Source organism: Salvelinus fontinalis, chromosome 28 (genome assembly GCF_029448725.1).
Source record: "Salvelinus fontinalis isolate EN_2023a chromosome 28, ASM2944872v1, whole genome shotgun sequence".
NCBI lineage: Eukaryota > Metazoa > Chordata > Actinopteri > Salmoniformes > Salmonidae > Salvelinus > Salvelinus fontinalis.
The window spans coordinates 2,031,301-2,043,628 of NC_074692.1; the positions used below are offsets into that span (position 1 = coordinate 2,031,301).

Genomic DNA, 12,328 nt, shown 5'->3' on the forward strand with positions numbered 1-12,328 from the left:
TATTGCCTTTGAATTGTTTTACTTGGGTCAAACGTTTTGGGTAGCCTTCCACAAGCTTCCCACAATAAATTGGGTCAGTATTGGCCCATTCCTCCTGACAGAGCTAGTGTAATTGAGTCAGGTTTGTAGGCCTCCTTGCTCGCACACGCTTTTTCAGTTCTGCCCACAAATTCTCTATAGGATTGAGGTCAGGGCTTTGTGATGGCCACTCCAATACCTTGACTTTGTTGTCCTTAAGCCATTTTGCCACAACTTTGGGAGTATGCTTGGGGTCATTGTCCATTTGGAAGACCAAGCTTTAACTTCCTGACTAATGTCTTGATGTTGCTTCAATATATCCACATAATCTTCTTTTCTCATGATGCCATCTATTTTCTGAAGTGCACCAGTCCTTCCTACAGCAAAGCACCCCTACAACATGATGCTGCCACCCCTGTGCTTCACGGTTGGGATGAAGCACAGGGGTGAAGACAGCTTGTCTGTCGAAACGTTGGTAATTAAATATTTTTGCATCTGAGCTCCTAGAGTGTGCGGCTCTCCTTTATTTTCTAGTTTTCTACTCCGCTAGCCAGCACCTCGCCTACATAGGTGTGCGTTTCTTTTTTCTTCTAGATTGTTCTTCGGCTTCCAAACATAACAATGGCCATTATGGCCTAACAGTTCTATTTTTGTTCATCAGACCAGAGGACATTTCTCCAAAAAGTACAATCTTTGTCCCCATGTGCAGTTGCAAACCATAGTCTGGATTATTTATGGCGGGTTTGGAGCAGTGGCTTCTTCCTTGCTGAGCGCCCTTTCAGGTTATGTCGAGATGGGACTAGTTTTACTGTGGATATAGGTACTTTTGTACCTGTTTCCTCCAGCATCTTCACATCGTCCTTTGCTGTTCTGGGATTGATTTGCACATTTCGCACCAAAGTACTTCCTCTCTAGGAGAAAGAATGCGTCTCCTTCCTGAGCGTTATGACGGCTGCATGGTTCCATGGTGTTTATACTTGCGTACTATTGTTTGTACAGATGAACGTGGTACCTTCAGGCGGAAGTTGCTCCCAAGGATGAACCAGACTTGTGGAGGTCTACAATTTTTTTTCTGACGTCTTGGCTGATTTCTTTTGATTTTCCCATGATGTCATGCAAAGAGGTACTGAGTTTGAAGGTAGGCCTTGAAATACATCCACAGGTACACCTCCAATTGACTCAAATTATGTCAATTAGCCTATCAGAAGCGTCTAATGCCATGACATGTTCTGGAATTTTCCAAGTTGTTTAAAGGCAAAGTCAACTTAGTGTATGTGAACTTCTGACCCACTGGAATTGTGATATAGTTGGAAAAATTACTTGTCATGCACAAAGTAGATGTCCGAAACGACTTGCCAAAACTATAGTTTGGTAACAAGACATTTGTGTAGTGGTTGAAAAACGAGTTTTAATGACTCCAACCTAAGTGTATGTAAACTTCCGACTTCAACTATCTCTTTCCTGTAATCCTGGATGTTGTGTTCCACTGGCTGCTGCAGTAGCCAACATGCCCCAGCAGAGGTCAGACCAGCACCACCCCCAGGGCACACCCACCATGATGCACCCGGCCCAGGCCGCGGGGCAGCCCATCGTGGCCCAAAGCCCCACCTATTCAGCCCAGTACTTCACCTGCAGCCCACAGCAGTTTACCAGCCAGCAACTGATGCAGCAGATGCCCCACTACCAGTCACAGGTAACAATATGCCAAAATTACAACTCGACTCGAGTCTTTCCACTGTCCATAAAGGTATCGGAAAAGATTGGCATGTATGCCTTTAAATCATTAGCAGTGTCTTGTGAATAGGACACACCCATACACATGCACAAGCAATGTGTCTGTGTCCACCCCCCCCCCCAAGGCTCAGCATGTGTTTAGCCCGGTGATGCAGAGTCAGGCCAGGATGATGGCCCCTCCCAACCACGGCCAGCCCGGCCAGCTGGTCTCCTCCTCCACCACCCAGTATGGCGAGCAGACTCACACCATGTATGGTAAGCAACGCCCCCCCCCCCCTCCCCCTCCTCTGTGTGTCACTCTATTGTCACTTTGTTTAGTCTCCTGTCTTTGTGTACCTTATCTTGGCACCCAGAACAAAATTAGCTACTTCATTTAGGTTCTGGGACCGGAAGTAGAGACATTTGTAATAGCGTTGCATACTCACTCCAGTTCCCCCCCAAAAATGTACGTTTAGATAACTTTGTTGCGGTTAAGCAAACACTCTACATTCAATCTGGTCCGTGCCAATAACCCAGTCTTTGTTTTGGGGTTCCAGTGTCACAAGGCCCCATGCCGCAGCAGTACCAGCACCCCCAACCCTCGGTCACGCCCACAGGCCAGGCCCAGCAGGGCGGGCAGCATGGGGGAAACCACCCGGCTCCCAGCCCCGTCCAACAGCACCAGGCTGCAGCCGCCCAGGCCCTGCACATGGGCAACCAGCCCCAGCAGCAGATGTACCAGGCCCTGGCCCCCACCCCGCCCTCCATGACCCCGGGGACCAACCCCCAGTCCCCCCAGGGCAGCTTCCCCTCGGCCCAGCAGGCCGTCTACATCCACCCCCAGCAGATGCAGCACGGCTACAACCCCTCCCACATGGCCCACATGCAGCAGGTGAGCTCCACCTTCAGAAGCCCTTCCCTTCACTCTGAGTACATACTATATGAACAGGTTAGTGGTCCCAGGAACAAAAACACAAAACCCTTTTATGGAGTCAATAACAGTTGTATGTATCTCTTTCTACTAATGTTCTCTCTCTCTTTCTCCCCCCCCCCTAGGCCCATATGCAGTCTGGGATGGTTCCCTCCCACCCTGGCCACCCTCAGATGATGCTGATGGCCACCCAGCAGCCAGGCGGCCACCAGCCCCAACTCCCCCAGAACGCCCTCAACCCCATCCCGGTGTCCTCCACTACACACTTCTCTTACTTGGCACACCCCCAAGGTACATCTCTACGTCACCCCATCCCTATATGCCTCAGGGGTAGGACTCTTCCAATCACCTGACGGATGTCTCTGTACGGCTTGTTCAACTAAATACACTTCCAAGTATTAAATTGGGGCAAATATGTTTGTTCATCACGTTAATGTTTGATCCAATTTTCCCCAGCCTTATCGTTAATGATACATTTAGCTGAAAACTGAAATTCTTGTAATAAGTGCTATGGACCAAAAGGCTCCTTAACAGCTTCTACCCTCAAGCCATAAGACCGCTGAACAATTAATCAAATGGCCACCTGAACTATTTACATTGACCCCCCCCCCCCCTTTGTTTTTATCCTGCTGCTTCTCACTGTTTATTATCTATGCATAGTCACTTTGTAAATTACCTCGACTAAACTGTACCCCCGCACATTGACTCAGTACCGGTACCCCCTGTATATAGTCATGTACATTTGTTACTTTTTGATTGATTAGAATTTTTTACGCTCTTTCTTGAACTGCATTGTTGGTCAAGGGCTTGTAAAAGTAAGCATTTCACAGTGAGGTCTACACCTGTTGTATTTGGTGCATGTGACAAATCAAATTTGATTGGATGATTAATGTATTCTAACCACGACTGGCCAATTTCACTGATTTCCTCCGTTTTGTGTCCCTCCAGTGCAACAGCACCATCAGTAGCAGCTGTGGCGGGTGCTACTGAGAACATTGGACCCCATATCCAGGCCTCGCTCTCTTCAAGGGTCTTGACACAGAAGCCACACAGATCTCTCGTCATGCTACTACACATATGCTTTCCTCTCCCAGTCATAAAGAATGTTCAACAGGTTGTTGCATTGGAGAGGTTTTATGGATTAAGAGTTTGATTAATAACAGAACGGATCCCGCGGTCTTCCCCACACACACCTTTTAAGAAACCTGCAGAGGGTCCCTAATAAAACTTGATTCAGCTTGCCAATTAAGAATTGCGAGAAAGATATAATTATCTGCACCTTGATATGAAAATTCTTGCAACTTGGACATCATTAATGTTACTGTTTAACAGCTGCTGCATTCAAGACTTCAGAACAGGTTTTAACCAAACTAAAACAAATTAAAATCTTCCTGTAATTAATAACAAGTTCGGCCTGAAGGACAAACATTATTTATTAATTATGATGGCTAAAGTGATCCCACTTCTCACCTGACCATTATGTAACTTTTACTTTGTAGATAATATAAATAATTTAAAACATTTGGGGGGGGGAAATAAAAAAAAGTTTTAAAAACCAGATAGCTGTATTGGCAGTCTTGTTTTTTTTTTGCATAAGCAAGTGTTAATTTTGGAATGCCATTCATTGATTACGTCTAAAAATGAAGTATAGTCAGTGGCATTGACCGATATGAATTACAATTTAATTTCCAGTAAATATGCATTGTAGTTACCGGTAAATTGGTCCAAAGTCAGTTGCAAATGGCCAAGCAAGGTTCACACGTAAGAACGGGAATCGGCAAGAATCTGTGACTTTCTGGTCCCTATCCCGTTGATTTTAGAGGGTGGTATAATGATTTGACCATCAAGATATGTTTACAAATCCTTTTTTAAAATTAAGATCTGCAAGATTAGAACCTGTGCCTAGTACGCTACTCAGTAAGTAATTTTAGAATAATTAACGCCCTCCAACCTTAAAGGCCTTTATTTGACCCTGACCTGTCACTAAGCTCTGCCCACTGCTTTCATTCAACAAATCAATTTATCCCTGACTACTTCTGGAGGTGGTCAGGATGAGCCGAAACCGGTCTTAAAATGTCAATGAGATCAGGATGCCACCAGGTATAAACGAGGGTCACGTTTCACACCATGTCTCTTGGGTTGTTCTTGGTTCACCCACTTTGATCTGAAAGGACTAGACCGGTGAAAGCATTATAGGGCTATATGCAGAAGCCATATAATGCTGTTTTATACCTGTCTATTAATTTCAGAGCACACTTTTAGACTTGTCAAAGTAATATATGCAGAAAAACAACCACGAGGGAAGGGTGGAGCTTTTTCATAGTCACAAAAAAATTGCTGTGTTGTAGGTACATTTTTTGGGTTAGCTTTATATTACAAAAGTCAAATATACAGTTGAGAATTTAGAATGCTTATAACTAAGGAAAATGTGACAGTTGATCAAAGATTGACAGATGGAAAGCTTTTGTGGTTTAATTAGCTTGGGGAATGGAATGTTTAGTGCTAATACATAACAGATAATCAACAGTATTGAGAAGACACATTGTTCCAAGTTCAACTGATTTAATGTCAGAAAGCTTGACTGACCGGGCAAAATAAATGCATGTAAGCAAATGTTCTAATACATAGGCCTGAGGTACATTGGGGCCATTTGGAGTATAAAACTAACCTGATATGTGCAGACAGACAGGTGTTGAAGAGTGAGCAACACCAGACTACAGTAGTGGAATGCACTAAGCTTGCCAGAACTCTTGGTGTGATTTGTGTTTTCCCAATATGATTGAGTGCAAAGACGATGTACAGGTTAAGCTATAATATAAAGCATTCAATGTGTCATAGGCTAAATTATTGGAAATATCTCAGTTATTGCACTAAGTTCAAACACGTAAAGCAACAGCAGTTTTCAGGCAAGGCAGTCTTTCTGGCTACAGGTCAAAGGGACTGATAAGTCAATGATACCGTTGCTTTCCTGTTGCATTTGCAGAACAGATTGGGATTAGTTTCAATTTAAGCACAGGAAACAAACCGCAATTGTCTAACCTTTTTTCCCACCTAAACATTTGACAATGTCAGTTTCAATTTTGGAAGGTACCTGATTAAAAACCATTGTAAAATTCCTTGATAGATTTTTAGCTGGGTCATGCAATGAAAAGGCAAGTCGATGTCCTGATCATTTAAAAAGGAAATCAACCTGCCTTTGTGCATTTCTTAAAAACAAAGCCCTTCTATGATAAGAAATGAACATGACCATAAATACTGTAGGACTTCTAGAGGGTAAGCTGTACAACTCAATGATTAAGGTTTCACTGCTAAGTTAGTGTTAGGCAAGGGAAAGATGTACATACAGAAAAGTGACGGGTACTGGTATGTTAAAGAAGAATGTTTAATTACTAAACAAAATGTACACCAGAACGGTTGCTTACATAAAATGTGTTAAGGGGCCATGTACACAAGGGTTCTTCGTCAAAGCAAGGGAGTGCAGGCTTTTCTTTGGCGAAGTTTGTCTCTTTCAAGAGCTCACTGATTAAGAAGCCATAGAAGACAAACGTTCAAATGTAGCACTTGGAAACATTTAACTAGCAAAAAAACAAAGGCCTTCAGAAAGGTTCAGCTTTGTCCTTGAGTCGTAGAGCTGGAGAGAACAATGTTAAGATGAAAGAAGTTAATGCTATGAAGGTAAGGACTCTTCTGTTTAAATGCTAACAGGAAATGAACATGCTAATATTTGGCCCTATTCAAGTCGTACAATGCTGTGTGATTCAACAGAGTTTTGCACAGTGGTTGTGTAAACATTTTTGGGCAGACAAACTCTGTATCACGAACATTGTGTGAAATGTGTTATACAAGAGTTGTGCACAGGGCTTGAGAGTCGAGGCTGTGGAGGGGAACAGGGACTCTAGAATAGGGTGTGTCCCCTCCCGACCGCTTTCTTTATGGGGTTAAAGGGGGAGGGAGAGGCAGTGAGGGTGCCCCCCTCCCCGAGGGAAGACCTTCCCCATGTAGCAACATCCCTTAAAACAACGACATCTGCTTCATAAAATGAGAAATCATAACAATATTAAACACTTTCCTAAAAATACATTCATAATGAACTGTCACCCCCATCACGAAACAGACCTCAACTTGGGCATACACGTTCACTCATGAGTCCATCTGGCACTTGCTTGGAGTTTTGCGGTGACCTCTGGGCCGGCTGTGAAAGGGAGTCGGCCGGTCAGAGGAACATGTACTGGTTGTCGATGGCCCGCTTGCGGCCCCTGTCTTGCTCCAGTTCGTAGTCAGAGTCTCGCTGAGTAAAGGGTGGGTGGGGGTTGGGGTGACGCAGTAGGGGTCTGCGGCCCACCGACTCGCTCCGACGCAGGGGACCCGAGGTGGGGAGGTCTGGGAGGGGTGAGGTGTATAGATGAGGGTGTCCGGGCTGGGGCAGAGGGCCTGGAGAGGGGCCTGCTGAGGGGAGCAGGCTGGGGCAGGTGGCTGGGCTGCAGTGGGCCAGGCTGGGCTCGGAGCTCCAGCAGTTCAGGGAGAAGGGAACCAGAACAGCCGCTGAAATCTGACCTGAGAGGACACAATGACATAACATTATTTATGCTGACAAAGGGTTTCACTTGTAACATCCTGTGCAGATTCCCATATACTTTATATCCAAGTAGCTGTTTATGGCACCTCTATAATAAAATAGTATTTCTTTGTGTGCAATTTTTTTAGATACATTTATGTAAAGTTAAGTGTTAGCAGTAGCCCTAAGTTCAAAAGTATTGGTGGGTGCGTGTGTTTGTGTCCAGTGTAGGTCAGGGGTCAGTGACGAGGGCTCGCCTTGGGAGTTAGCCACCACGAAGCTTGAGAGGGTGACGTCACAGGCAGTGCCACACTCCAGGGGTATGGGGTAGAGGCGAAAGTGACTGAGCATGTCCATGACGGATGGGAAGCGCAGGTGCTGCACCCTACACTGACCCCACTCTGTTAGAGACAGACGAAGGTGCTGCAGAAAGAGATACATCGACATGAACAACAATGTCAACGATGCTTTTATTCAGACATCTTCATGATATCAAAAACTAAGGTATTCTTCTAGAACCTATGGTAGATCCAAGGTGTGTGCGCCCCACCTTGGCCTTGCTCTGGTAGTTGAAGGTGAGGACGTAGTCTCCGCGGCGAGTCTCACTCTGCCTCACTAGGAACACTCCGTGGCCCTCCGGGCCCAAGTTCTGGACCAGGTGGGCCGCCTTGACCCGCGAGATGGGCCCGTGGAACCAGGGGTATGAACACAGGAAGTGGTCAGTCTTATGGTACACCTGCTCCGAGAGGGCAAAGGTCGCAGATCCTAGTGGGGGGACAACAAGTGAAGTGTAAGAACAGAATGTAACATGGTCATTTAGCAGACACTTTGATCCACAAATAGCACACTTTTTGGGGGGTACACACACTCGATAGTTGCAGTGAAATTTGTTGTTTAACAGGGTCAGCCATAGTAGTATGGTGCCCCTAGAGCAAATTTGGGTTAATCGCCTTGCTCAAGGGAAAAATCGACAGAATACCGATTACCTTGTTGACTTGGGTATTCAAACCACCAACCTTTCTGTTACTGGTCCAACGCTCTAACCCCTAGACTACCTGTCGCCCTGCCGGAATGTTCATAAGATATACATGCAGCCCATGCAGGAATCATACCCACAACTCCTAAAACCGTTACAAGTGACTGGCCAACCACTACAGCATAATTTCAAACATAAAGATACAATATCATCCTGAGATATTAATTGTTACACACTTCCAGGTTGGGGTCCGACCCTTCCTGTCCCTGACACCCACCCTGACTCCCTGACTCGGAGTTCCCTCTCCGGTTGGCCATCGCAGCATTGTCCACAGGGTAGGTTAGGAGCTCCAAATCCACACTGCCAGACCTGTGTAATAAACAATGACTTCAGTTAGCAGCAGCCAATCCAGACTGGGCTAAAACGTTAGCCCATCCTTCTTGACATGACGCTACCATCAACTGCACAAGGCTGAAATGTACTATTTAAATAAATCCTTTGATTTTTCCATTGTGTTAATGATGGCGGACTGATTGATACATTTTTTCAAGATGAGTGATGAGAAGAGAATCGTCTAGACCAGGGGTGGGCAATTCCAGTCCTCGAGGGCCTGATTAGTGTCACAGTTTTGCCTCAGCCCCAGCTAACACACCTGACTCCAATAATCACCTAATCATGATCTTCAGTATAGAATGCAATTTGATTAATCACCTGTGTTTGCTAGGGATTTAGCCCATTGGGTATCTCACGACAACCCCATATGCCATGTCTTGAAATATGCAGACAGATGGATTTTAAAAGTAAGTTTACATTGTATATTAAATAAAAATATAAATGCAATATGTAAAGTGTTGGTCCCATGTTTCATGAGCTGAAATACTCACATAAAAAGCTTATTTCTCTCATATTTTGTGCACAATTGTGGTTACATCCGTGTTAGTGTGCGATTCTCATTTGCCAAGATAATCCATCCAACTGAAAGGTGTGGCATATCAAGAAGTTGATTAAACTGCATGATCATTACACAGGTGCATCTTGTACTGGGCACAGTAAAAGGCCACTCTAAGACGTGCAGTTTTGTCACAACACAATGCCACAGATGTCTCAAGTTTTGACGGAGTGTGCAATTGGCATGCTGACTGCAGGAATGTCCACCAGAGCAGTTTCCAGAGAATGTTATGCTAATTTCTCTATCATAAGCCGCCTCCAACATTGTTTTAGAGAATTTGGCAGTACGTCCAAACCAGCCTCAAAACCACAGACCACGTGTATGGCATCGTGTGGGTAAGCGGTTTACTGATGTCAACGTTGTGAACAGAGTGCCACATGGTGGTGGTGGGGTTATGGTATGGGAAGGCATAAGCTACGGACAACGACCACAATTGCATTTTATCGATGGCAGTTTGAATGCACAAAAATACTGTGACGAGATCCTGAGGCCCATTGTGAGGCCCCTTTTTTTCTTTTTTAAAGGCATCTGTTTTCCCAGTCATGTGAAATCCATAGATTAGGGTCTAATTCATTTATTTCAATTGACTGATTTCCTCATATGAACTGCAACTCAGTAAAATGAAATTGTTGAATGTTACATTTACATTTTTGTTCAGCAATACTTCTGACAGCTAACTTTCTAGGTCCGACCATAACTTTTGGACTTCATACCGTTCCCATTTATTCTCATTTATCAGGATGCGTACACCTCTACTGTTACTACAGTAGGTGGCAGCATGGGCCTCTCTAAATATTACATTTCTCTCTTTAAAAAAAATGTAACTCTTGCAAGAAAAAGAGATTGTTAGCAGATGTGGTTAAGTGTTAGAGAACCATATGCTTTCCCCCCCCATCATGGAGCCCATGCATACAGAAGATGGCCCTATTTGATAAAAGACCAAAGTCCATATTATGGTAAGAACAGCTCAAATAAGCAAAAATAAACGACAGTCCATCATTACTTTAAGACATGAAGGTAAGTAAATACGGAACATTTCAAGAACATTTCAAGAATTTCAGTTATCTCTGCTGCAGAGGATAAATTCATTAGAGTTACCAGCCTCAGAAATTGCAGACCAAATAAATGCTTCAGAGTTCAAGTAACAGACACATCTCAACATCAACTGTTTAGAAGAGTATGTGAATCAGGCCTTCATGGTCGAATTGCTGCAAAGAAACCCCTACTAAAGGACACCAATAATAAGAAGAGACTTGCTTGGGCCAAAAAACACAAGCAATGGACATTAGACCAGTGGAATTTTGTCCTTTGGTCTGGAGTTCAAATTGGAGATTTTTGGATCTAACCGCCGTGTCTTTGTGAGATGCATGTAGGTGAACGGATGATCTTCGCATGTGTATTTCCCACCGTAAAGCATGGAGGAGGAGCTGTTATGGTGTGGGGGTGCTTTGCTGGTGTCACTGTCTGATTTATTTAGAATTCAAGGCACACTTAACCAGCATGGCTACCACAGCATTCTGCAGCGATACACCATCCCATCTGGTTTGTTTTTCAACAGGACAATGACCCAACACACCTCCAGGCTTTATAAGGGGTATTTGACCAAGGAGAGTGATGAGTGCTTCATCAGATGACCTGGCCTCCATAATCACCCGACCGCAACCCAATTGAGATGGTTTGGGATCAGTTGGACCGCAGAGTGAAGGAAAAGCATCCAACAGGTGCTCAGCATATGTGGGAACTCCTTCAAGACTGTTGGAAAATAATTCCAGGTTAAACTGGTTGAGAGAATGCCAAGTGTGTGCAAAGCTGTCATCAAGGCAAAGGGTGGCTACTTTGAAGAATCTCAAATTTAAAATATATATTTTGATTTGTTTAACACTTTTTTAGTTACTACGTGATTCCATATGTCTTATTTCATAGTTTTGATGTCTTCACTACTTTTCTACAATGTAGAAAATAGTAAATAATAAAGAAAAACCCTGGAATGAGTAGGTGTGCAGACTTTTGACTGGTACTGTACATGCTATATTTAAGCAATGAGGCCCGATGAGGTGTGGTATTTGGGTTGCTCTTATGCCCGGCGCAACGCGGAGTACATCCCTTAGCCATGGTATATTGGCCATATACCACAAACACCAGAGGTGCCTTAGTGCCATTCTAAACTGGTTACTAACGTAATTAGACCAGTAACACGATTTGCTTTGTCATACCGACGGTATACGGTCTGATGTACCACGTCTTTCAGCCAATCCAGATTCAGGGCCCGAACCACCGGTTTCTAATTCCTTTTTTATATTGTCTTTTCATTGACCATGTATCTCATTGGCATTGACTAATTCAATTGTTACTTCCTAGATAAGAACAGTTACTTGGAGACAATGGAGTCTAGATTGTATGGGGGGGGGGGGGGGGGGGGGGGGAAATAATATTTTCTCAACTTACGATAAGATGGTCTTGGGCATCATTGTATGTAGCCAAGTGTGCTTATCACTTTTCTGCCTCTTCCTCCTCCTCTCTTTCAACTGGAAAGGCTTACTGCAGCCTGTTCAGGGCTTCATCGGCACTTGTGAACTCCATCCTCTGTGTTCCCATACCGTGTGAGGATATTTAGAGTTCTTCTGTCTCCTGAAGGCCATTTTTGTTGTCCTATTCGTCCACGCGCCTGCCCTGTATATGCATATCTGACGATACTCTACTTTCCTTTTGAGCAAATCTACCTCTTTAACAACAGATTGTAACAGTTTGCTTGTTTTGGTGAGCGTTGAGAGCATTTTAGCTATGTTTTCCTGGATATCCTTTAGCCGTCCGTGGCTCTCATTTGCATCTCCAAGTTATTCTTTGTCTTTTCCTCTTCGTCAACGGAAGCCATGGCTTGTTGGCGTCGCTTAACACAGATTGGTTCGTGGCTGTATATAACTGACCGCTCACTCTCCTCCAGTTGCTTGGGGACATATTGATCTTTTGACTTTAGAGGCTCAATTTAAACGATATTGTCCGACTTCTACATAGAATCACAGTTTTGAGGCTACAAAACGGAGCTAGTCACTCCCCATGCGTCCTATCGGTATGTGCATTGGCCTCTCGTAAAGATACTGCCTTATTCACAAGAAAGTAAACATTTGTATCACACTAGGTCAATATTAATCCAACAATCTGCTTATTCAATCATATAAACCACAAACG

At 44.2% G+C, this 12,328-nt stretch overlaps 2 protein-coding genes across 14 annotated transcripts in view; one reads left to right on the top strand and one right to left on the bottom strand.

The window, feature by feature from the left end:
• Positions 1-4,222, top strand: part of LOC129825942 (ataxin-2-like) — a 29,630-nt gene extending 25,408 nt beyond the window's left edge. For 8 of the 11 annotated variants that reach the window (XM_055886091.1, XM_055886086.1, XM_055886087.1 and 5 more), the window contains 5 exons: positions 1,518-1,711; positions 1,878-2,007; positions 2,289-2,680; positions 2,788-2,953; positions 3,611-4,222. In XM_055886091.1, coding sequence (XP_055742066.1) covers positions 1,518-1,711; positions 1,878-2,007; positions 2,289-2,680; positions 2,788-2,953; positions 3,611-3,630 — 902 coding nt within the window. In that variant the 3' untranslated portion in view covers positions 3,631-4,222. The remainder of the gene's footprint in view (positions 1-1,517; positions 1,712-1,877; positions 2,008-2,288; positions 2,681-2,787; positions 2,954-3,610) is intronic. The other 3 variants (XM_055886092.1, XM_055886096.1, XM_055886095.1) reach the window with 1 other exon arrangement.
• Positions 4,223-5,011: 789 nt separating this feature from the next.
• The window catches only part of LOC129825944 (SH2B adapter protein 3-like), a 63,878-nt gene continuing 56,561 nt past the window's right edge, over positions 5,012-12,328 (bottom strand). For all 3 annotated transcript variants that reach the window (XM_055886097.1, XM_055886098.1, XM_055886099.1), the window contains exons 5-8: positions 8,471-8,562; positions 7,768-7,982; positions 7,475-7,640; positions 5,012-7,216 (exon numbers count right to left, since the gene is read on the bottom strand). In XM_055886097.1, the coding sequence (XP_055742072.1) occupies positions 6,876-7,216; positions 7,475-7,640; positions 7,768-7,982; positions 8,471-8,562 (814 nt within the window). In that variant the 3' untranslated portion in view covers positions 5,012-6,875. The remainder of the gene's footprint in view (positions 7,217-7,474; positions 7,641-7,767; positions 7,983-8,470; positions 8,563-12,328) is intronic.